The sequence below is a fragment of the Triturus cristatus genome, chromosome 2_1, assembly GCF_964204655.1.
Source record: "Triturus cristatus chromosome 2_1, aTriCri1.1, whole genome shotgun sequence".
NCBI classification, from domain to species: domain Eukaryota; kingdom Metazoa; phylum Chordata; class Amphibia; order Caudata; family Salamandridae; genus Triturus; species Triturus cristatus.
In genome coordinates this window covers 171809501-171835410 of record NC_140581.1, presented here as the reverse complement: position 1 = coordinate 171835410, position 25910 = coordinate 171809501, and the positions used below count along the sequence as shown (strand labels likewise).

At 43.7% G+C, this 25910-nt stretch overlaps 1 protein-coding gene across 2 annotated transcripts in view; it reads left to right on the top strand.

Annotated features, from left to right (window-relative positions):
• Positions 1–25910, top strand: part of PSTPIP2 (proline-serine-threonine phosphatase interacting protein 2) — a 348974-nt gene that overhangs the window by 236660 nt on the left and 86404 nt on the right. For both annotated transcript variants that reach the window (XR_014969634.1, XM_085629151.1), the window contains exons 5-7: positions 6624–6730; positions 15657–15719; positions 18952–19050. Coding sequence is in view for 1 of the 2 variants with exons in the window: in XM_085629151.1 (XP_085485277.1) it covers positions 6624–6730; positions 15657–15719; positions 18952–19050 (269 nt within the window). In the remaining variant the exon portion in view is untranslated. The remainder of the gene's footprint in view (positions 1–6623; positions 6731–15656; positions 15720–18951; positions 19051–25910) is intronic.

Genomic DNA, 25910 nt, shown 5'->3' with positions numbered 1-25910 from the left:
ATCTCTGCAACCCATAGCAAGTCGACCCATTCTTCCCTGCCCTGGTCCACAAAACATCGCAGATATTGTTTGAGCGTTTGGTTCAGGCGCTCGGTTTGGCCGTCCGTTTGAGGGTGGTAGCTGGTGGACAGGGCGGTCTTAACATGCAGCGCAGTGCACCAAGTCTTCCAGAATTGCGCAGTAAACTGCGACCCCCGGTCCGACACGATCACCCCAGGTAATCCATGCAGTCGTACCACATTCTTTAGGAGTAGTGACGCCAATTCCCCGGCCGTAGGGACTCTCTTGCAGGGGATGAAGTGCCCCATTTTCGTCAAGTAATCCACCACCACCAGTATTGCCGTCATCCCCTGGTCTACCGGTAGGCCCACCACGAAGTCCAGTGATATGCTATCCCATGGTCTATCCGGGGTCGGAAGTGGATGTAAGAGCCCTTGGGTTCGGCCATGGTCGGCCTTCATGGTAGCACACGTAGGACACTCCTGTCCCCACCTCCTGACATCCACTCTCATGGTTGGCCACCAGAAATGCCGTCCCATGCTAGCCACCGTTTTTTCAAAGCCCAAATGACCTGCGCATGGAGAGTCATGGCACCAGATGAATGCTTGTTTCCTTAGCCTAGGCGTGGGTATCAATAGGCACCTGCCCTTCAGGGGTATCCCGTCCTTCAGCTGCCATTCTCTGTGACTGAGGAGCCACCTCCGCCATGCGAATGACCTGATCCCTCTCTTTATTCCCCTCAGGAAAGTATCCGGTTGGATAACCCCCAATACCATCCTCGGGGAAATGATGGAACGCTCGGTTGCAGGCAATGGTTCCTTAACTGCAGATTGACGGGACAGGGCGTCCGCCTTCCGGTTTTCCGTCCCCGGCCGATATGTGATGCGGAAGTTGAACCCCGCAAAGAAGATCATCCACCGCAGCTGCCTGGGAGAAAGGTGTCTAGTGGCCGTCATGAACTGTAGGTTCCGATGGTCCGTGTACACCGATACCACATGTCTTGCCCCCATCAACCAATGCCTCCATTCGGTGAAGGCGTCCTTGATTGCGAGAAGCTCCTTCTCCGCAATATGGTAGTTGCGTTCGGCGTCGTTGAGTTTGCGGGACATGTACGCAACGGGATGAAGCACCCCTGTGTCGTGGTTGCGTTGGGACAAGATAGCCCCCAGCGCCACATCCGACGCGTCCGCTTCCACCACGTAGGGGAGATCCGGATCGGGGTGAGCCAACACCGGCGCCTTACCAAAGGCGCTTTTCAGGGCCTCAAAGGCTTTGTTCGCTTCAGGGGACCAGACAAACTCCTTGGACTTCCTCAGTAGCTGTGTGATTGGGGCCACCACTCCTGAAAATCCATCTATAAACCGCCTGTAAAAGTTGGCGAAGCCAATGAAACTTTGGACGTCCTTCACGCTTTGGGGCACTGGCCATTCTTTCACCGCCTTGATCTTTCGTTCTGCCATCTCCTGTCCCTCTGGACTCAGCATCACTCCGAGGAATTCCACGGATGTGACGTGGAAGTCACACTTGCTGAGTTTACAAAACAGCATGTTTTCCCTCAGCTTTTGGAGCACAGCTTTGACGTGGTGTACATGCTCCTCCACACTGGACGAATAGATGAGGATGTCGTCGATATATACGACCACGTAGATATCCAACTCCTCTCTGAATACCTCATTCAAAAAGTACTGAAAGGCTGCCGGGGCGTTGCACAGACCGAACGGCATGACGAGGTACTCAAAAAGGCCGAACCTGGTCTTAAAGGCGGTCTTCCACTCGTCTCCGTCCCTCATGCGCACCAGATGGTATGCCCCTTTCAAATCCAACTTGGTGTAGATACGAGCTTTCTTGACCTGTTCCAGAAGTACACTGATGAGAGGCAAGGGGTACCGATTTTTTATGGTTATCGCATTCAATGCCCTAAAGTCCACACAGGCTCTCAGCTCCCCATTAGCCTTCGGGATGAAGAAGAGTGGCGAGGCGGCCGGAGACTTGGACGGGCGGATGAATCCTAGCTTGAGGAGTTTATCCAGGTACCCCCGGAGATGCACGTTTTCAGGCTCCGTCAGGGCATACAGCCTGCCGCTGGGAACGCTGGCCCCTGGCACCAGGTCGATCTGGCAGTCAAACTGTCTATGTGGTGGTAGCACTTCCGCCTTCACCTCATCAAATACATCCTCAAAACTGTGATAAGCCTGGGGGAGAGCCACATCTTTTTCTGCCGCTGTAGCCACCGTCTGACTCCCGCTCTCATCTGCGTCAAGGGATTCCGTTCTTATTCCACAATGCAGGATGCAATACGGTGACGTCATTTCGATGCGATGTGTTGGCCAATCCACAAAGGGGTTGTGTTTCTGTAGCCACGGCAATCCCAATATGACGCCATATTGGGGCGCTCGGATGATGTTAAAATCGATTTGTTCCAAATGGTTCCTCCCATATCTCATCGGAAGGACCCCCGTGTGCTGTCCGATGGGCCCCGTCACCAATCGCCTTCCGTCTACCGCATAGACGTCTTCGGGTACTGCTTTGGGAAGAAGCACTAGCCCTAGCCTGCATGCCTCGTTGTGGTCCATAAACATGCCAGTGGCCCCTGAATCCACCATGGCCACAACGGGTATCCACTGGTCATGCACTCCCACGTGCACCGTGATAAACAGGTGTCGTTGTCCCTTAGTGACCGAGTTGGAAAGTGAAGGGATGGATGAGTGACTCCGAGATGCCCCTTCTCTGGTCTTGGAGTCCTCTAGTTTTCCGCCGGTATGTCCACCACGGCTGTTACCGACCGGTTGGCCCGATAACGTGACGTATTCGGTTTGGCAGGGCATTCACGTACGTAGTGGCCTTTTTTGCCACAATATAGGCACAATCCTTGTTTACGGCGTGACTCTTTCTCCGTGGCTGTGAGGCTCGCTCGTATTGCGCTGATGTCCATGGGTTCTCCCTTGGATGCGGTGGAAGTTTCAGGACTTCCCACCGTCACATAGGATGGAAGGGATTTTCCTTTTCTCCCATGATCCCCCTTTCTTTCACTTAGCCTATGTTCCAGCCGTAATACCAGGTTGATAAGGCCCTCACATGTCTTGGGTTGAGGGTCAATATGAGCCACGGCGTCCTTGAGCTCATCGCACAGCCCTTGATGGAAGAGCGCCGTCTGTTTAGCAACAGGCCACTTGGTTTCCGCAACCAGCCTTCGGAACGCGTTGAGATACTGCACCAGGTCGTTGGATCCCTGTCTCAACTCAAGCATTTCACGGTCCGCTGTGTACGAGTCAGCCCTTCTGTCGAATACCTTCAGGAATTCCTCGCGAAAAGCACCCCAATCACATAAGAGGGGGTCGTCCCTGCTCACCAGAGGTACGGCCCATTGTGCCGCGTTTCCAGCCAAATAGGATATAAGGAAAGCCACACGAGCCTGACTCGTGGGGAACGCCTTTGGTTTGCACGATAAATGTAGCGCCACTTGTGTGAGGAATACCTGCACTGTGTTAGGATCCCCACTGTACCTCTCTGGTGTTGCCAAGGGGATGGCTACCGGCATTTCCACTACTACCGCAGGGGTCTGGTTCGTGAGGGAGGTGCTGGGCGTGAGCGGGTCCAATTGGATAGCATCCAGTCTGGCTTTTACATCGGCTGTTTCTTGCCTAGAGGCAGCCACTTCAACTTGCATGGCCGCTAAAGCAGCCAGCACATCATCAAGTGTTGCCATGTCTGTTATCGACCGGGAGACAGTTAGTGTTATTAAGGTCGGATATTTTGTAACGCCCTGAACGTCTCAGGATCGTTTAACAGACACGACAATGAGGACGCAACCACTTGTGAAGGGTTAGTTCTTTTAATGAAGGCAAATAAAATACAAAGAACAAACAAAAGTTATAGTCACTGGAATCCTCCAGGCTAAGTACGTTACCAGCCCACAGCACGGATGGTCCTAACCGTCCTCTGCATATACGCCGATCCCGGCGTATGCCAACAGAGGGCAGAAATGAAATGGCCGACAATGCCAATCGGTAGGCTGTGAGGGGCACGAAGAGTGTTGGGGAGAATCGAGGAGTCAGGGAAACACCCAGCCGGGGTCTCTACCTGAAGGGAGCAGCCGCTCAACCTCTTCCTCAGACTGCACCGGGACGCGGAGTCACCTCCTGGTGATGCGTCACCGATACCCCAATCACAAGCAAGAAGACTGAACCGAGAGCAGCCGCTCGATCGATCCTGTGGACTTCCGAGTCTGTAACGCGGCAAACACCTCCTGGTGTGCGTTACAGCTGGCAGTCCCTGTGTCTCTGGTCGGGCTGGGAGTTACGACTCCAACCAGCAAAAGCGCCACTGCGCTTGGACTCAGCCGAGTCAAAAAGCGAAGCCCAACGGTTGACCGGTAGAGCTTCCGGGTCCTTCACAGGTGACGATGGGGCAAGACACGGCCCAGGGAGTAACGACTCGACCTACCTCCGTTCTTGCCTTACTGGAGCACCACTCCGGAACACTGCTCTTCACGAAGCAGGTACGTCGGTGTAAACACAATATCCGACAGCCTTGTACCTCCCGGTTCCTCCCTTTATAGGGCGTGTTTTCCTTGAGTTATGTAACAGCTCTCCTGTTTACATAAGGGCGTGTTTCCCTTGAGTTATGTAACAGCTCTCCTGTTTACATAAGGGCGTGTTTCCCTTGAGTTATGTAACAGCTCTCCTGTTTACATAAGGGCGTGTTTCCCTTGAGTTATGTAACAGCTCTCCTGTTTACATAAGGGCGTGTTTCCCTTGTATGACAGGAATTCTTGACATATCCATCTGCCCCAGGGACTCGGCCATTTGAATGACACAGACGATTTGGATGATCTCCTCAGTGGAAAAGGGCACATCTAAGTAAAGACGATGAACATCATCCAACCATGCAAGTTCAATCATATCAAGGAATAGAAAAATTTTGATACTAATAAAAGCTGGTTTGGCATGATACAGATCAGCATCAAAGTTGAAAAATTCTTTCCAAATGGCTGCCTCATATGAGAGAGCCTTTGTTGCGTTGAATTTTAATATGTCTGTGCTTGCCCAATTTCAAATAAATTATAACTAAATATTCTAAATATTTATAATTAAATAATTAATGTTAAATGTTTTAAATAAAACATTACTGAATGTAGTTCTCAAAATAGCCCACAACCCCCCAAAGAATTGAGACGCCACAAAATAAACAAAAACAAAACATATGAAACCAATGACTGAATTTTAAAAATATATTATTAATCATCAAAATAACACCATTAAAAAACTATACAACATACCTACCAGACTTTACTAAACATTATATTAAACATCAATATAATCGACAAAAGTAAAAAGCAGATATACCCTCGTTATTATATCCCTCAATATTATAGCTATCACAATATTTTGACCACAATATAATAGTCAAACGATAGTTTGCAGTCAATATTCAGGCACCATACCAAAACAATGATACGGCCTTGAGAATAATCAAAACAGGAGTTGAAATGTTTCTGTCCTCTAATTAAATTTGTCTGTTCATGGAACTGTATATGCATCATTCACACCTGATGCCTAATACATCTAACACCCCTAAGATTTCCTGTATGCAGTGTAGGAGGCTACGTGAACCAAATAAATTAATCAGAACTAAAGAACAGGGTGAGGATCAAACACTACTGAGGATACCATTGTTCTGGTAGTTTTACTGATAGCTTCGGGGAGCACTGAATTAACAGGGGATTAGACTGTTACTTTTAAGTTTCCATGCAAAATGAGCAAATAAGGATGGATTGATAATTCTGCTCCCCATTTCCCTATTAATGTCTCATTTTCCCTACGTTTAATCTCAGAGAGACCACCTGCTTGAAGCAGGTGCGTTCTATGGGAGAAAAACACCTGATCTGTTTTAAATCTCCAGAACGTGTAATTCAGATGGGTCAGTAACAAGACTTACTGGTCCCATCAGAATGAAAAGGGCACTTGAAACTAGGCCCTTTATATTTCTTCATCAGCTGCCAGCAAGAGGTTTGAAGGGATACATGAAATGTTATTTCTGGTACTTATCCCCTAAAGGACACAGAGAAAATACTTAGTGCTGTCAATGAGTAACAGTTGGACCTAAAAATTCGGTCATTAGAAGTCATTTCACAAAACCTTTCTGTGAAGAGTTGTCTTACACCTGTGAAATTATTGCTGAATTTTTAGGCATGATTCAAAAATCTCTTTCAGTGTAGTGCTGTGTTTTATAACAGTCTTGGGTATGACTTGCTCATGAGTTTCCAAGAGTAATTTCAATCTATAAAAAGTTTTAGCAGTGTTTTTAGTTAAACACAACAATAGAAAATGCTTTGAAAATTGTGCTTGAGTTTAATAAGGAAAAATGTGCAGATAAGCAGGTGAAGGTCTTTCAAGCTAACCCATAAGAAGTAAAAAATTATCACATATGATATGTTCAGAATGTGTAACAATTTATTGCAGTGTTCCATGCTTTTTGCAGTAAGAGGTTTAGCCAAACCTATTTTCTTCACCAGGACAGTGAGGTTTTTAAATTGAGATCCATGATGGCATGTGCAGTTTTTGTTTTTCACATTACTACTGCTTTCCTTCTAAATTGCTTTCCTGTGCTGTTTCTGGCTTTAGAGATAGAGAATGTGGGACAGTGTCACCTACAGCTGGCTAATATTTTACGGGACGAGGCTAGAAAAATGGAAGAGTTTAGGGAAAAGCAGAAGCAAAACCGGAAAAGGGTGAGTATCTGCAACAACTCAATCATCCTCAAAAGCACATTCACAGAAAAGACACATGAAGAATATGATTATTATTTTAAAGATGTGTGGGTAGGTTTTGTTTTCATTAGAGATTGTGCTTGAACACTAGATAATCGTGGTTGAATTACAATTCCATATCTTTAGGTTTTGTAGAATGTTATCTATACTATAACATATTCAAGCTGGGCAAAAATGATTGTAATTAATCTGTATTAAAATTGACTTGGAAGGAAAAATAATTAGAGGCAATTTTCATATGAGACACAACATAAAAATAAAAGCTAAAGATCAGTATTAGAGAAATTAACCCATTGGACAAAAAGAGATATAAAAAAGTAAATTGTTTTTATGGAAAGAAATTGATCGACACAATCTGGAAGAGACTGTTGTACTTACTTGTTCTTTAACCTCTTCAGTGCCCATGACGAGATAGTCTCGTCATGGAGCACGGTTGCGCTGTGCCCATGACGAGACTATCTCGTCATGAACCCCACCCACTAGTGCAACGCCCGGCACAGGAGGGGGAAAGGGCGTGGCACTGAAGGGGTTAATCAAGCCATTGTTTTTAAATGTACCCAGGCAATGGGAATTAAAAAAATATTAGGCTGGTATAATTGTTAAACGTGATTATAAGAAAAGGTTATCTCCCTGTCCTTAGACATAAACAAGCATAGTCTTTATTGTCTGAAGTACTCGGATAAGGAAATTCAAAAAGACCTTGCAAAGTGCTTGTAAGTACAAAACAAAACAACAAAGTGTGTGGACATAGTTCTGCATGGTTAGTATGATCTGGTAGCATTTTTGGTTCAGTCAAAAAAGGTTGTGGATTATGTAATTTAGATGAGATAGAACCTCAGATAAGTGAGAATAGAGGGCAAACAAAAACTGTACATAGAGGTTGCAGTAGAATTCTCAATCCAACAATTGGAAAACCTGTTAATGAAAACAAAGGACAGGAGCTAGATTGTATGTCAATGTGTTGAAGAAGAAGGTACATTGATAGTCTTCTAAAGCAAACACAGTTTTTAGATTTTCCTGAGAAACATGATACCACATTTGAAGTAGTGGGCAGTATTAATCTCTATAGATTTCTAGAGAGGTTATGTACAACCCCTTGACACCTCATTGCCAACACATTTTGTATAATGGGTGAAAGAGAACATCCCTCTGTTCTAGTTTAGATTCAATAAGAAATTATCTAGAGTTCATCTCTGGATGCCAGTGCTTGCATTATATCTAATATATATATTGATTCTAAGGGAAGTTTTGGTCGACATTGTTTAAGTGTAGTGTTCTCCCCAACACAGCTTAGTCTCATCCTTGCGCTCTGCTGTGATACATGGGATTAAGCTAATATTAATCAAACCAGAAGGGATTGAAGGAAGCTATGGGCAATGCATGGGGTTAAGAAGAGGTGTGTAATATAAAACTCTAAAGATTCACCACTGTGTCTTTCATTGTCTAAAGTTCTATGCAGGGGGCAGTAGGATTGAGATAAACTTTGCAATATAAAAGATGATGGGCTTTTATATTATTTGTAAAAGTTTTATAAACATTGTTTGGGGGTCAACACCAAGGCATCAAAACAGCATTATTGGATATTCCAAAATACCATCTTTCATATTATTGACGGGGTAGAGCTTGGCGTTATTCATATTTCTGCATTTATCAGCAACATTTGATACTCTGGATCATACAGTGCTGCAACACAGAGATAAAAGCTGATTACTATGTCAGAATTAGCTAGCAACTGGTTTAAGTCATTCCTTGGTGCTTGACATCAGTGCTCCAGTGTTCAGAGTCAATAAACCAGCACTAAATGTAGCAAAAAGTAGGGGGTGAGCCTGCAAAAAAGTGGCTTTCCTCACAGGTACGTTGATACTGGGCTGAAGATTCAGGTTTCTCCTGCCTTGAGCTTTTCCTGCCAAAACCAATGGCTTTACTGGGACCAAAGGCTATCTGACCTCATGAAACGCTCTTTGGCTTCCCTGTTGCCCATACTTTTTCAGTTTCTACCTGGGACTTCTAGAAGTTGTCAACAACCTAAATAAATTTGACTCGCGTATGTATGTTAATAATACTGTGCTAGAAATGAAAATAAAAAACAGCTTGAAACTCACCACCAAAATTTCAGCTTTTAGCTTTCAAGTAGAGCAGTGGATGAAAATTAGTAACCTAGCCTTGAATGGCTCAAAAACTGACTTTGTAATTTACAAATTTTAAAGTTTTTAGATGAAATTGCATCAAAAAGCACAAAGCACCAACTGTGGATATCTGGTCATGCTGGACCGGGACAAAATCACAAATTTATGCCGACTGTAAGTGTGCGTCTGCCAACTTTAGGGACTCAGTTAGGTCTGCTGAACAAAGTACCTTAAGTTCTGTTTTGCAGAGCGTTGTGTGGATCTGCGTTGAAGATGCGTCATGCAGCCAAAGTGATGGGTCGGTTCCGAGATGCGGTGAGGCTGCATCAGTTCTGAAGAGCTGTGGGGCAGTGATGCAGAAACCAGTTTCATTGAAAAGGAATGCGAGGACCTGCGCTGAGGATGTGTCACGCAGTGGCGATGTGGGTTCTAAGCCACAAAGCAGAGTGGAGATGCGTTGGTTCTGCTAGGGTTGTGCCACACAGCAGAGGAGATGCGTCCATTCCGCTGGATCCACAGAGACTGATAAAGCATCTTGACCCAACTTCCAAGGGTTCAGGACTGGTAGGGTAGAGTCACAGATGGCAGAATCCAGGTGTCGATGGAAGGTGGTGGAAAGCCTGTTATGTCCCTGAAGCATCGGATCAGGACACCAGCCAACTAACCCTTGGAGTCACTCTGGGTTCAAGAGATGCAGGTCCAATCCTTCTCACCCAGGCAAGAGTGCAGCATGCTGAATGTCAGCAAAGCAAGGCAGGAGTCAAGCACAATGTACAATCCAGCCGAGTGGCAGTCCTTCAGCAGCATAGCAGTCCAGCTTTCTGGCAGAGTTTCCACAGGTCCAGAATTGTACTGAAATGGTCGTGTCTGAGGTCCTTTTATGCAAAGTTGTGGCTTTGAAGTGGGGAGAAACTTCTAGAGGCATGCCTTTGAAGTGCACAGATGCCCTGCCTTCCCCTTCCTGGCTCCAGACCAACTGCAAGGGGTTTGCAGCCCTTTGTGTGGAGACAGGACATGGCCTATTCAGGTGAAAGTGAGGTTGGGCCCAGCTCTCACCTCCCATCCAGTCAGTGATGGCCCATCCAGTCATGTCACTCCTAAGTTAACTTTGTGTGTAGCTGTTTAGGAAGAAAACGAAATCCAACTGCCAACTACACCCAGTCATGTGACCAGAGAAAGGTTGCAGGCACCAAATGGCTAAGGCAAGAAAACGGCAACTTTCTAAAAGTGGCATTTTCAGTATTGTAATTTAAAATGAAACTTTACCATAAGTTAGGATTTTATATTAGGATTCCAGGGACACTAAACATGAACCAGTGATCTTTTCCCATTTGGAAATTACATGTATAAAATGTAATACTACTACTCCAATGTTATCCTATGGGAGAGATAGGCCTTGCAGTAGTGAAAAACGAATTCAAGTGTTTTCTTCTATCAGGACATGCAAAACTTGAAAATGCACGTCCAACTTTTTAAATGCACTGCACCCTGCCCATGGGACTGTCTGGTGTCTACCTTAGGAGTGACTTATCTATTCTAAAAGGAAGGTTTAGGCCAAGTAAAAGGTTTATTTTGCCAGGTTGACATGGCAGGTTTAAACTGCACACATAAGCTATGCAGTGGCCGGCCTGAGGCCTGTTTAAAGCTATGTCAGTTGGCACAATCAGTGCTGCAGGCTCACTAGTAGCATTTAATTTACAGGCCCTGGGCACATGTAGTGCACTTTACTAGGGACTTATAAGTAAATTAAAAATGCCAATTGGGTATAAGCCAATGTTACCATGTTTTAAACAAACCCTGTGTCAGGGTTTCTTTGAGACAGAATGGTACCCATGCCTACATCTGAGGCATCCACTTCTACAATAAATGGTTTGGTTGGTTTGTGTCAGGATGAGCCAATACCAGGCTGAATGCAACCTCGTAACTGGGGCTATTTTCAATCAAAAATGATTGCTAAAGTGTCTGTAGAAATGTATTAACCCCCAAGGAGCTATGAATGTCCTTTTCATTGTGCGGTATTGTCCAGTCAATCAGTGCTTGATACTTGGAAAGTCAGGATACAACCAAAACTTTTATGTTAGTAGAATGGAATTTACATTTACTTAGCTGGGAAAATAGCCCATGTTGACGAAGAGTAGAAACAGCTATTGTGAAATTAATTACATGTACTTCATAGGAGGTAGAATAAATCACCATGTGATCTATATAGATGGTAATAAACAAGTGCAGATACTCACAAGGGATGTCATTAATAAAAAAATTAAAAGGCTGCCAGGACATTGCAGAGGTCAAATGGCATCATGAAAATAAACTAATAATCCATATCTTGTTCTGAATGATGTCTTCTATTCATCACCTGATCTTATCCTGATGAGATGGTAGGCTTCTCGTAAATCCAACTTGGTATAACTGGAAGTAGATCTTACCTAGTCCAGAAGTACTGGTATGAATGGAGACAGTATCCGCCTTTAACGTGAAATTATTCAGTGGTCGATAATCAGTGCATGTTTATAATTCCCTCTTGGTCTTTAGGACAAAAACATCAGAGATGCTGCAGGTGACTTGAATGGTAGGATTAATCCATTTTGCAGATGCTTATTTTGATAAGTATCGAGATCAGGCTGCAGTCACTATGTATTCAGTTTGAAGTCAAGATGGCTGATGTAAGTGGCTTAGTTCTGCAAGATCCACAGCATGATAGAGTTTAAGGTTAATGGATATTGTTTTGAGCATGTCAGTTTGTTTCTAAGGGAATTTGAACTTGACTCCATGAATGCATCAATATATTGTTTCTTAATATTGCCTGTTTCTTCTCACAGCCACTTCTGCCATGTGTGAGTTTAAAGCAGTGCATCTTTTTACAAGCCATGTACTTTGAAATGTATGCCTCCACAATGTCTCTGTTTCTTTGACCGTTTGGGGGGAATAAAAACTATTTGCTGATGTACAGCGAATGAGCTGAGCTTTTCTCATACTTCTGATAGCCTTTCAGAGGATCACTTCTCTTGAATTCTCTGTGAAGGATTTATCTGCTTTCTCTGTTTACAATAAATAGTTCCCTTATACAACCCCCACTCTTTAGCTGGATTTCATAGGTGTGAGACAATCCCCAACATAAGTTTTCATGAACCATTCGTAACTACTGTATCACCTTCTACTGCCAGGACTTTAGACTGGAAAGCTTAATAGTTTATTTTCTTCATAAATCAAGTCATTTCCTGGGGAAACAGGCTCTTTTAAGATGGGTTGTCGCCAACCTCGATCATGTTACACAACTATATAGAACAGACTGCCAGAATACATATGTGCCACCATTAGAGAGTCTGAATGGCTAAGGGGAGTGAGGCACTTGTCATAGAAAGCATGCATCATGTCTGTCAAATATGCACCAGAAGTCAGGCCATGAAAACACAGCACAGAGGCCTGGAACCATCTTCAACCACTTTCAATCTACCTTTAACCTGTTCCAACCTGTCTTTTCCATGTTGTCAAGCTGTTTTTATTGTTTTGTTAAGATCACCATTATTTCATTTTGGCCCCTGAGAAGATCCCCTGCTCTCCTCCTCTTCAACCCCCTTTCATCTCTGAGTTTAGGACATAACAAGTCCTTTTTGTCCCACTTATGTTGTTAGCACTCTTCAGTCATACACTCCTCTGCTGTCACTACACAACTCACCTATCACAGTGATGCAATATTCTAGTCCATTCTGCTTGGATATTCAGTCTCAGCCAGAAACTCACCAGAGGCAAAGGTGTAGATTTGAGAAGTCCGCTCATTCTTGGTGTCCGCGCTCAGTGCGTGGTGCGGCAGTGCATCATTGATGTTTGGGCTCAGTGCATGGGAAGGCATCTCTCTTTACCGCTGAAACGGTGTCAGCGTTTCCATGGCTGCTGTTGCCCGGAAGGGTGTTCTGGGGTTTGCATGTGGCACTGACCTTGAACAGTGGCCGCTGGCGCACGGAAACTTGCATAGGAAGAAGGATGTCAAAAAGGTTTTCTTCTTAGGATGCCTTCTTTCCAAGAAAGATGCCTTATCTCTAAAGATAAAGGTGCAGCCAGCCATGTATATGACCCTTTCCGAGATGGTGGCTTTTCCAGTGATTGTTGCTTGAATTCCTTGATTCCCTAATCCAGTATGGAGATAATCTATTTTATGTGATTTATTCTCCTTTGTATACCATATATAAGGAGGAAATGATTAGATGGATGCTTCGTAAGACTATTAATTCCCTATTTTTCTTGGCATTTATCTCCCACATGTTACCAATTTTGTTCCTGTTCATCTTCAATTAAGACTTTCTAAGATTGCCAAGGATTTTTTTCTGCCCTTTGTAGCTTTATCCTCCTAACTGGAATCTCTTAAGGAGACACAAAACATCTTTCAAGTAAGTGCAGGGTGTCACCGTGGTTACTGGTGCGAATTACCCTTTCCTCGGGTGGTCAAGAAGGAAACTTGCAAACCTTTCAGCCCTTGACATAAAAAAAGCGTTTCCTCCTCCTTTCCCTCTGCCATCATCTGAGTCACACTGGCCACTTTTGATGTTTTGTGGCCACGGCTAAGCCATCATTTACCATTTTTGAATCGAGAGTCCCTGTTTGTCCACCACTGCGATGGAGTCACAAATTGATGATTCTGCCATGCTGTCCTCCGTGTATCTCATGTAGGCCTGGAAACCGGAGGAATAAAACGTGAGTGTTTTTTTTGGTGAAAGTCATAACCATAATATCCTTTCAAATGAGGTTACTAAAATGATTTTTTTTATTTTTTTCTACTTCTCTAATTACTTAACTATAACTCGTGTTTAGGAAAATTATTTTATAGTGAAATATTTGTTTTAGTGCTGCCCACAACCCTATCCCACCAAACCAGCTGTACATGTCTTTTGGCCGTGTCTTTGATCTGGCCTGAGTCTAGACCTGAAAAAAGGTTTGTTTTGCTGGAACGAAATGGCAATTTAAAACTGCTCCACAGGCTGCAGTGGCTGAATTGAAACATGTTTTAAAGTGCTGCTTTTGTGGGTGGCACAATGAGTGCTGCAGGCTTGGTAGCATTTAATTTACATGCCCTGGGTTAATGTAGTACCATCTACTAGGGACTAGTAAGTAAATTAAGTGTGCCAATCAGGTGTAGGCACATTTTACTATCTTTTAGGGAGAGATCACAAGCACTTTCACACTGAATTAGCAGGGGTAGAGTGCATAATGCCAACAAAAATGAATTCAGCTTAGTAAGAGAGTGAGGTCCAACACACTGATTCTGTGCGCTCCAGGTGTTTGTCAAGTCCCTACCTACACTGCGCAGCTACACAGGAGGGCCTCACAGAAGAACTGAAGTGAGAAATGCGGCAGTTTGGAGAACAGTCCTGGGTTAAAAAATACAGAGGGACTGGAGAAAAAAAGGCCTGCCTTAGTAAGTTGTAAAATGTTTTCTCTGCCTCCCGTGTGGGGTCCTCCAGGGGTCATCATTAAGCCCCACACTTTTTAATGTCTACGTATCACTTCTTGCCCCGTTGATTGAATCATTTGGTTTTAATTTGACCTTATATGCAGACGACACCCAAATTGTGGTGTCGCTAAGGCCAGGAAAATTGCAAGGAACAGCATCCAGATTACATGATTGCATGATAGCAGTGGGTAACTGGATGGCCCAACATTGTCTTAAATTGAATTCCAGTAAGACGGAGGTGGTCTTATTCAGCAGTGATGCTTACTTCTGGACCCCGGAATGGTGGCCAGACACCCTAGGTCCTCTTCCCAGGCCAGTCAAAAAGGCTAAAAACTTGGGAGTCTGGATAGACAACAAACTTAACCTCAAGGATCAGGTGAACGCAGTAGTCTCTTCCACCTCCTACATTCTAAAAGCCTGTAAGAAAATCCTGCCAGTCCTGCCCAAAGAGAGTCATCAGCTAATCATCACGGCTCTAGTAATGTCCAGATTGGATTATTGCAACAGTTTATATGTCAACATACAGGAAGGACTAATGAATAAACTACAACTCCTGCAGAACGCTGCAGCCAGATTGCTGACTGACACTCCCAAACATGCCTCCATATCAGCAGAAATCAGAAGGCTCCACTGGCTGCCAGTGCGAAAACGGGTACAGTTTAAGGCTCTGTGTACAGTACACAAGGCACTTTATAGAACTGGACCCAACCATCTCAAAAAGCAATTCCAATGGTACACACCAACCAGATGTTTACGCTCTTCTGATGCTAAACTGGTGGCGCTACCTTTTGTAAAAAAAAGCCAACTGGGGGGAAGAAGCTTCACGGTCGGGGCGGCTAAGGCATGGAATGGACTCCCGATGCATCTTAGTGCCCTGCCAAGCCTACTGGCCTTTAGAAAGGCTTTGACGACTTGGCTCTTTGCTGGCTAGGCTCAATTTCTGGTTTCCCTCCCCTCTCTCACCTTTGGACCCTGCAGCGCCAGGACACCCTCGGGTAGCAGTTTGCGCTTTAGAAATATCAATAACATTAACATTAACCAAAACAAGCTGAGAAAAGGCACTGAACTGAGGGATGCCAATGAGTGTGTCAATGAGTGGGCCTCAGTTCGCCCAGGGGCTCTTCTGGCTCACTGATATACAAATAATATACTTTGACCAGCTCAAAATGTGCGCCCTTTTCCCTTTGTTCAAAATAGTCTTGAAGGGTACTAGAATTACATCTACATAGTGCTATTTTATTGGTGCTGAATTGGAAGGAAAATATATGCCAATTCAAATGTAACATACAAACTGATTTTTGTATTCATATTTCAGACAGAAAACGCAATGGATGTTGTTCATAAACAGAAGCAGACGCAGTATAAAAAAACAATGGACGTAAGTCATTCTTTGCAATAGCTAACTCATAATTGTTCCTTATTGCTTCGAATGTCTGTGTACCTTTTTTTATTAGAAAAGTGAGGTCTTAGTGTGAGTGAGGCTGGAGGTGCTTCATTTTGAGGGTGACTGTCGGTGGGTACTGTCATGGTCCTTGCAGCATGACATATGTCATGCCACTGCTATGATTGTCAGTAGCAAAAATGTCTATTACTGCTTTGACGAGCATAGCAGTGACGTACTTACAATTTATATTCTCTAGTACATTTTAGATGTTTACTTTAGCAAGTCATGGGGTCTTGGTGGTCATCTTTTACTCCTCACCCTGGTATCACATAAGACATCTTGCAGCCTTCTAGAAAAATAAATGTAGTATGTTTCAGGCAGTCTGATTGACCTCAGTGTGGCCCAAATAGAGAGACCAGTTTAATTTTAGAGAGGGCTGTATTATCAGTCAATCTGACAGGCTGCTCTCTGACCAAATAGAATCGCCTCCTGTTTTTAGGCCATTCTGATCAGGATAGTAGTTTAGTAAGTGAGATTCAGCGTCTGTGAATCTTATTTTATATTTCCCAAAGCAGTGGACCGCAGGGTGAAGGGGGGAATGAGATGACCAAGTTTTTGGGGCAGTACTGATTTGCACCTGGTGTGCCTCTAGCTAAAATGGCACAGTGAGTGAAAAACAAGGGGTTAGAATGCTAGCCCAAGGAATCGCCACTGTAGACTATTTGCAAGCATTCATCCCATCACCTTTTGGCAGCCGCGGCCTCTGCAGGTAAGAGCGGTGGGAGGTGAGGCCGGCTGGGGGGGATTTCGAGAGGCGACCACAAGGGAAAATTATTTATTTATTTAATTTTCCCTTGTAGTCGTCTCTCGAAATCCCCACCCAACCCCCCCCCAAGCCGGCTCCACTGCTCTTACCTGCAGCGGTCGCAGCTGCCTTTTGGGCGTTTCATTGCCGGAAGTATGCCTGGAATGCACCCATTCAAGGAGTACTTCTGTGGGTGGAGATTTACTACTTTTTCACTAACTGGTCACTACATGTATATATGTAAGATCCTGATTAAAAAATTTGAAAGTTAAAAACTCTTAATGAAATGAGAACAACGAGAAAAACTGACACAGACATAGCAGACCCGACTCAGGGCCCCCCGGACCCAACTACTAAACAAAAGAATGCACTTAAGGGGAATCACACCCCAAACTTGCACACTGAAACTATGCCCCTGCTGGTCCCACCTGGGCTTGGTTGCTTGTCCCAGAGAACTTGTGACTAGAGTTAGGAACAACACAAGGGTCTGGAATCCATGTATACAATCACTTATTTTAAATATATTTTCACTGCTAGCACTCTTCTTCAAACCTGCTACAAAAAGCCTTGATGGTACAGTTGTCTAGTCGGTCCAAGTCAGCAGGGCTCCATGTTTCTAGTCCTTGCTTTTCAGAAGTAATAATATCAAGTGGCAGATGGCTCCATGTACTAAGCCCGAGTCACAACCAGAGGAGGGGGCACAGGCACATTAATAGGGTGAGTCAAGCCAGAGCCAAGACTTGGGTCTGGCTTGGCTCCAAGAATCTATGCACAATCCAAGCCATGAATACATATGGCATGAATATCGTGCAACAAACATAACGTAAACATTGAGTACAGTCTCTTCAAAATTCACAAAGGGTGTTTCTTTAACTCGCGGAAGTATTTCCTTTTAGTACATCAGATTATGTCACTGCACAGACAGATATTCATGAAAAGTTTTGAAATATTCATGGCTCACCCCACGACAGTGCCATTAGTGAACTAAGAAGCAAGTCAGTAGTCATGTAAATCTTAAACATGTTCTAGATTCGTATCATAGATGGAGTAACATTATAGTACATTAAAGCAAATAAAAGAGGTGCTTGTACAGCGCAAATCCTGAACTCAAGTATTTAAAAGTGCATTCAGGTGTGATAATAAAGAAAAACGAGGCTCTGGAGTACGTTTGCTTAGATCACCACAATTTGGACAAGCAGGGAAGCCAGTATTGATTACTGTTTATCGGGTTTCACATTTTGAAATTCGGCCACCAGATGGGCATCTCTCTCTCTCTCGTTTCACATCAGAGGTCGCTGTTTTGTCTTTTAAAACCAAAACAGATATAACAGAATCGACAGAAGGCTCTCAGACCCAACAAGAAAGCCTGGCGCTGTACCCCTGATTGGCAGCAAAAGCAACCAATCAGACCATCTATACATTTAGCAGCCTTAGCAGCCTTTCTAGATTAGTTTAGCCACAGAGGATAACCATCATTTCTGAAGGCACAAAGTAAGTTGGCCAAAAACCAAGACAGCTATGATATGATTTCCACCTTGCAAGAGCCCGAAAGAACAGAAACTGGCAGATCACCTTCAGAATTAGGGCTACAGGCATTTCACCTCCTCTTTAGCATGCAATCTATTGCTACATTTTTCAGTTAAACTCCAATGTTGCACCAATTGGGTTTATCATTTATTTTATTTAAAAATGTATTGGAGGCATTGTAATTGCTTGGACCTCGCCACTAGTGAAGTACATCTCACAAGAGACCTTAAAAGTGTGGGTTTTTAGGTATGGGGCAGAAAGTCGGGTACCATGTGGTTGTCTTCTGGTAGGAGGAATAAGGAGTGTTCTTGATTCAGTCATTTTTGTGTTCTCAGTTACGCATCAAATCTTGCCCCGATTGTCCCGTGAAACTCCTGCGGAGTGAAGTTTATTATGGGGAGTGGAGAAGGGAATTGAGTGGTGGTATTCAAAAGTGGATTGCTTTGAATACAGTGTAAGAGATTTTGAAGTTGATTCAGTATGAAATGGAAGAGGAAAGTTGTTGTTTTAGCAATCTGTGGCAGCAGCATAGTAGGATTTTGGAGCACAGTGAAGTCTAGTAAGTTAATGTATGTAACTAGAGCTTTTCAAGTGCCCATAAAGGAGTAGCTTTTTAGCCATGCCTTGACTGGTACTCAAACGTCTTTGCTGTATGAGGGAGAAATCTAATTTTGCCTTCATTAAGTTTCAAGGAGAAAGAGCCCAATATATCCACTTCTCCAGGAAGGTTGAAAATGTCCTGATGTGTTCCTCTGGGTGGATGTAATCTGTGCATACAATGATAACAAGGAAGTTAACTTCTTCAATTTCACCTGTTTCTAGTTCTCTATGTTGACAGTCAGCGTCTGTGTCTTGTTCCTCATGAATGTCCTTTTCTCCTTACAACCAATGTAGGCTAAACGCTCATATGAACAGAGATGTCGAGAAAAAGAAGACGCTGACCAAGCACTAAATCGGAATGCAAACATTGTGAATCAGAAGCAGCAAGATAAGGTATGCTGTGCTAGCAAAAGCAATGTCCTCATCTTTATCAAACCACGCTTCTCTTAACTTTTCCCTGACTTGATATGTCAAGTTATGGAAGTTCTGGTACGACTCCAATCTATAGAATCTTACCAGATGGCATATACTTGGTCTAACAGGCTGAAGCACATGCTTTGGAAATTGTGTGGGCATTGCTGTTATCAACACCAGCCTATTACGTTTTCAAAGATGGTATCACCCCCTTTTACTTAATTTGTTTTTTTCTTTATGAACAAATGTATTTAAGATGTTATCTGTAGCTCCAGATATCTTCACTTAGAGTGGTCTCCTGTCCAAAAAGCTGCACAATAGACCTATATAGCTCCGAGTTTGACATGTGGTGTACCTTAATGGTTAGATAGATGCAGGTTCTGGTTTTGATCTAGCAACAAACAAACAAACGGTAACCAAGGTCAAGCACATTCAGTCCATGTATACTTTGAAGATAAAGAGTTGGTGCAAACGCTTCCTGCACACGCCGTCCAAAGATGCCACTATTAACCGAAATGTTCAAAGGAAATGGAAGGTGCTCTCATTGTGAAGTCTAAAAAGTGGGTAGAAATCTGTTCCAAAAAGTGCTTCTTTTATTCCATTATTTAAAAACTGGCACACAGCCAACGCGTTTCGTTCCCCATTTAGCCAGTGGGATCTTCGTCTAGATTTTCTTGCAGACTCGTAAGAGCGCTCTCTTACGGATTGGTTGATAACTTTCCACAGACCAGGGATATTGAACTACTAGGGATGTGGGTCAATGTGCACTTCCTTTGGCAGGTTTGTTTGGTGGGTGATCAAAGATTTCTCATCTTTATACAGCCAAGGTCAATGTTGACATGTGCCAGCATCCTTTTTCAGAACTCCTTTTTAACAGGGTATATAAATTGGAATATAATCCTGGTGTCTACAAGCCTTCATCAAATTGCTTTCAGTGTCAATTTAATGTATCATATATTGTCAGAAGAGATCTAATCTTACACCTGCTTCCTAACTAATAGTACTTTGTCATTTTTTTGGGTAGGCCGACGGAAATTAAATTTCTTTATGCCAGAGGTTGAATGACCAGAACTTTCATCAGTTCCACTCAGTGGTTTGTTTAGAGAAGTGGTAAAACTGGCAAGTAGGGAAAGTTGAACTTCATTCCCTTCTGACAATTGCACTTACTTGAGCAGTGAGAAATATGCTAGATTCACGTATAGTTTTAACACCGTATGCTGAATCTGTCTCGAGGGATGGAGCACAGTGGAATGGAATGGTACCATCCTTTGCATCTTCTAATAACCTTAGGGACTAATTTAAAATTAGGCGGGCAGCTCGCCATATGCCAGTGGGAGGAGGCCATTAACTCCTTCACCCTGCTGGAGTACCGCCCACCACATTTAGGGCTTCACGTACGGTTTAGGAGACAGGATACTTTTTTTCAAACACGACTACCCGGCCTGCCAAACCTTCCATCTGCCCACCTCATTGAGATGGATGGGTCTTAAGTATTCTGGTGACGAAGCCCCCAATGGCTTTGTTTCTGGAATACTTCCTCTCACTGCCCAACAGAATAGGGGCCATTGGAGGAAGAACACTACACTGCCTTCTCTATTCAGCAGGAATGGAATAATGTATTTTTTTCTTGTAGTTACCACCAGGAAAAAACATGCAGTGAGGAACAGAAAAAAGCAATAATGAGCCATAAACCCTGGAAAAAAACGATGTTTGTTGTTTTTCAGAAACAAACTCCTACTTTGGGAGTTTGTTCCTGAAAAACAAGAAAGTGTCATAAGTTTGGTGGATGGTTGTCAAAACCAATGGTGGCCAACCATAAAACTGGAAAGGTGATGGTGTTTCCCTTCAATGTACAAAGATTATACCATTAAGATTGCAGAGGAAATTTTCTCCATTAGCACTACTCCATCCACCAAAAGGGTGTTGATGAGGATGGGATGGTTTATTATGCTGTAACTAGCTGAGAGGTACAGCAATATCAAGAGGCAGAAGTTGTATTGATCCATCATCCGGGAATCAGCTGTGATTTGTATGTTGGGATGGTAATTGTGCAGCAGGTGTTTGGCTTTGATGTGCTCTTTAAATTATGCATAGACTGCTTTTTCTGTGATGAACAAGCTGTTGGTGAGGTTATCAGAATCTAGAGTAGGTTTCTTCAGGAGTGGAAGGATGTGGTCTGGCTTAAGAGCTTGCGGGAAAGGCCTTCAGTGAGGGAGGCATGGTGAGTAGTGGCAAAAAAGCTGGCAAGTGACGTTGAGAATATGAGTTTGAGAACTTGAGCTTTGAAAATTTGACCTTTAGAGTTTGTTGGTTGGGTTACATTCTGTGCCACATTGAGTGTGTTGATTAAGACGGGTGTCTCTTGTTTTTCAGGTTTGATTTGTTTTTGAAATTGAAGTCGCCAAGGAGGGTGGTGTAAGCGTGTTGAATTGATAAAATCACGAGGAGTTCTGATAAGTCAGCTATGAAGACCGTTTCCTGTCCAGGAGACTTGTAAATGAGGTGGAATGTTTCAGGCTGAGTGGCAGAGAGTGAGAAAAGTCCTGGAGTTCAGCTTTGCTTACGCCCAGAAGGTTTATTACATAGAGACTTTCGGGGTGCCATAGGCTTTATCCCTTCCTACGTGCATGTTTAGGATTTGCAAGGATGTGATTGTGAGCGATGTTTGTCTGATGGCGAGTGCATCAAGATTGTGATAGGCGATGGGTTGTGCGAAGCTTTGAATGTGGTTAATCAGCATGAGTTAAAGTGGGTGTTTGGCACTTTGAGTGTGTATTGTTAGTGTGATGTGTAGGATATCTATGCTTTGTGAGAATGCAGTGTGACTGATAGTGTGGTCTGGGTATGATTCTTGGGATGGGTAGTGAGGGTGCTGGGCAAAAGACCTGATGAAGTCTTGCCTTCTACGAATGTGCCACAGTTGCAGTGAAGCAGGGGTTCTGGCCAAAGGTCCTTCCTGACTCTAAGAGGCCCAAACAGTCGGGTGGGTGAAGATACTAGAATGCAGAGGCCAAACTATGCAATACTAGCAGAAACAGAATATTAATCATATCTGGTCACACTGCTGAAGTAACAGAATACTTCCAAACAATTCTACGACGTCCACACCCAGGAAAGCCTGGATATGAGCTACAGACTTGGGAATAATATCGCCATCAGACTGCACAGTGACACAACTCACCTAAAAAAGTACCTAGCTCGCCAGTTCTTCTGGCCAATGTAACTGGCACTTAAAATACAACGTTCGTAGTCAGAAATTATAGTTTAACATCAGTGAGAAATGCAACGGTAAACCCTTGAAGGGCTTCCAAAAACAATAGTAAATCTCAAGGTGGGACAGTCAGTCTAATTAATGGTCTGGGTATAGAAGCTCCCTTAAGCATCCTGAATTCTATAATCTTTCTTTCCTAAGATATCCCAAAACTATCAAAAAGCTCTTATTGCGGCCCATTGCACCCTTAGGTTAACACTTTTAAATTATTTTCCAATCCATCATGTAGAAATTTAAGAATACAAAAATATTTTGCAATTAACTGGAGAGAAAGATCTTATAAGACACCATGAGTGAAAATTCTGATACTGCCTAGATTAACCCTTAAGTGCAGAAGTGCATCTAAATCTTTGTATTGCCTCCGCTAAATGAACCGAGACCTTTCTATTCTGAAGCCCATTTCTGTCAATCTCCATACAGAGAATGCTAGAAGTTGAAGAGGAAACGGATAAAAAGGAAAGATAGATATATACTGTAGCGGAGGAAACAAATCTCTGCCTAGCCAAAATAGACACACCACTATTATCTCTGCTGCGGCCTCCTGAATTTTCACAAACAGGCGACGTATGAGTAGAAAAGTGGGAAATGCATATAATAGAAGTAGTTGGCAAGATATAAAAGGGCATTCACTGCCTATGTGTCTGGTGTAGGAAACCAACAACAGAATCTTGTAAGGTGTGTTGTTGGGAGAAACTAACTGATCTACAAAAGACTCTCCAAATCTGTCCTGAATTGAGGGGTTGAACAGGGTTGTGCCCCATACACTTCAACTGGTGTCTGTTGTCACTACCTGAGACGATTGGTTCATTCACAAATGCATGAAGAAGGGTAACTGGAGTGCTCTTGTTCTGTTGCATTGATGCTGGACTTTAGAACTTCAACAGATCATCTACAAGAGGACATAGATGAGGTGGGGATGCCAGATCTGCAGCACTTGCAAAGGGGGGTCTCAAATCCCCTCAAGACATTGCCTTCAAGCCCAGGAGGGGCTAATTACCATCGCGCTCATAAGTGCTTGAAGACCCGTGGGGTACACCAGAACTGCAGCACCTGCGAAAGGGGGCTCAAAGCCTCACAAGACATTGCCACCAAGGCGGGGCTAATTAACATTGTGCCCATAATCGCTTGAAGACCCACAGGGACACCAGAACTGCAGCACTTGCGAACGGGGGCTCGATTCCCCACATTGGCACCAAGGCCAAGAGGGGCTAATTAACATCACGCTCATAAGCGCTTGAAGAACCGCCGGTGAGTTACGTGTGCAGAATGCACTCGGCCCATGCCCAGGCGAAGACCAGGGCAAGAGCAGGCTCATCTTCGCCCGTCATCGAGTAGAAGAGGCTGGGCCATTCCTCTTGGTCTGTGGACCTAACAACAGTGCACGGTGAGTTCTCATTAGTCACTGTATGGCACTTTGTGTCTCCTGCCTGGGCTTAATCAGGGTAAATATGGGCAAATGCAAGCTACCTCGGGATAGAGACAATGCCATTGCGAAACCATCTGGAGGCACTAAGCTTGACTCTTTTCTAGCCCGAACTTTTAGAGTAATTTCTAACGAAATTAATCTCACGGAGAGACGGTTATCCCTAGATATTGGACAGGGCTCTATCTGTTCCTAGCTTTTCCCTAACGGGCCAGCCAAGGCATAATCTAAGTGTGGGAAGTGAGGACTCTCCTGTGTTTTGTTGCCCACGGTCCAACGTGCAAGATTATTTACCTTCAATTAGCCTTCATAATGCAAGTGACAGTGGGCCCTCGGACAAAAGAAAGCATAAACCCAAGCATGTGGGTACATCCAGAGCTCAAAGGAATACTGACAGGAATATCTTGGCCACCCCTTTGCAGCCCATCCTGTCTTCATCGTTTGCAAATGGTGCATCCAGTGGAGCCCCAAATATCGAATAGGATTGTGTTCTTGAGGAATTCAAATCCATTGTGGTTGCTTGTGTTACTCCATTTGTGGACAAGATACATAGCCTGGAAGATGCTATTATCCAATTAACTAAGCCCATTCAAATCTGTTGGGTTACCAGGCCCACCAGGCCCAGCCAGCCATGTTTAGTACAGAAAGGCCTTTGGCTCCGAGCACTGTCACTAACTTAGGTTCACAACCACCCCAAGGAGATATGATTGCCAATGTCCAGCCCTCTTCCTTGCAAGCTGAGGGAGCCTCGGTATCTTGAGGGGGAGGTAAATGCTGGCAGGGGAGGTTTAGAGCCCCGCATGGTTTGTCAAATCAGGGTATAAACTCTCAGGTTCAGTCTTTTCCCAGTCAGTCATGTTTAAATCTTCCCCCTGATTGCTGCTCATATGTAGCCATTGTTGTTGGGTTTATGGATGGATTAGATCTAGATACAAATATCTCCATGACGCATTATATGGTGTGTGGAAGGCAGACGTGCAAAACCAGGCCAATTTCCATCAAGGGCAAAATAATTGGGAGAGTCAGTGAGTTTTCCTACTTTGGTATTACGTTTGACGTGCAGAATTGATGGACACCTTGTCTTTCTAACCGAAGTATGCACTTTAACCAATCCTGCAGTGCTCTATCCAGGTTTGCTTCTAGTGTTGGTAGCAAACCTATCCTTCCCTTGTTGGAACTATATACTTTGAAGTGGCAGGTATATGGGAATATCAAGATTGTATAAGACTGCAGCGAGAGGAGAACTGCTTTTGTAGAAGGCTGCTCGGACTGGCCTCAGGAACTCCTAATTTCATTATGCACAAAGAATTGAAACTAGCATCTGTGGAAGATGCATTCAAATTTGCCCCTTAACTGTGATATGCTCTTCGATTGTTTACATTGTGAGTATGGCCATAAGATCCCATGATTTGCCCACCCAAGGCAAATCGCTGATTTACTGGTATACCTTCCTTCAAGCGCTGAGTAAGGGAGAGTGCACAAAGATCAGGGAGCTGTTTGTTACGCACGCTGCAGAAGCTAGAGAGAGGGAGGCCCTGGGAAAATCTACATTGAGAGATTACTTGGTTATTACAACCAGTGACAGGCCTGAGCCTTATATTTCACTTGTGAGGAATCCATCGGAATGGTCTCTCCTAATGAAATTTCGTATAGGCTAAATTAGAAGTCATCTCTGCTTCTCAGCTGGTCAGTTTGATTCAATCATTATGCAGCCTTGCCAATGTGATGGTATTCCTCCCAAAATGCTAGAGCACTTTGCATTGTTTGTAACATATTATGCACCATATTGTCTTAGATATTTATTGTTTATCCTCAGAACCTGCGGTCTTTGCCAATACATGCCAGCCTTGTTCTATTTTCAAATGTTATCTGAACCCGCGGAAGGTTTTGCTGTATTGGCAGAATACAGCATATTTCTAGCATTAACCAATTATAACAGAAAGCGTACCTATGAATTGAATGATTTTTTTGTTTTTAACAATTTTAGATTTAGATTCTATGTCACCATGTGTTATTTATGTGAGTTTCTTTTTAAAGTCAATATTTATTGGTGCATGTATGTTTTATTCTTTTATGATTATTTTTTAATAATCGAGTAAAGATGTACAACAGCAACAAGGTGAGGCCTTGCTACATGTCCCTATT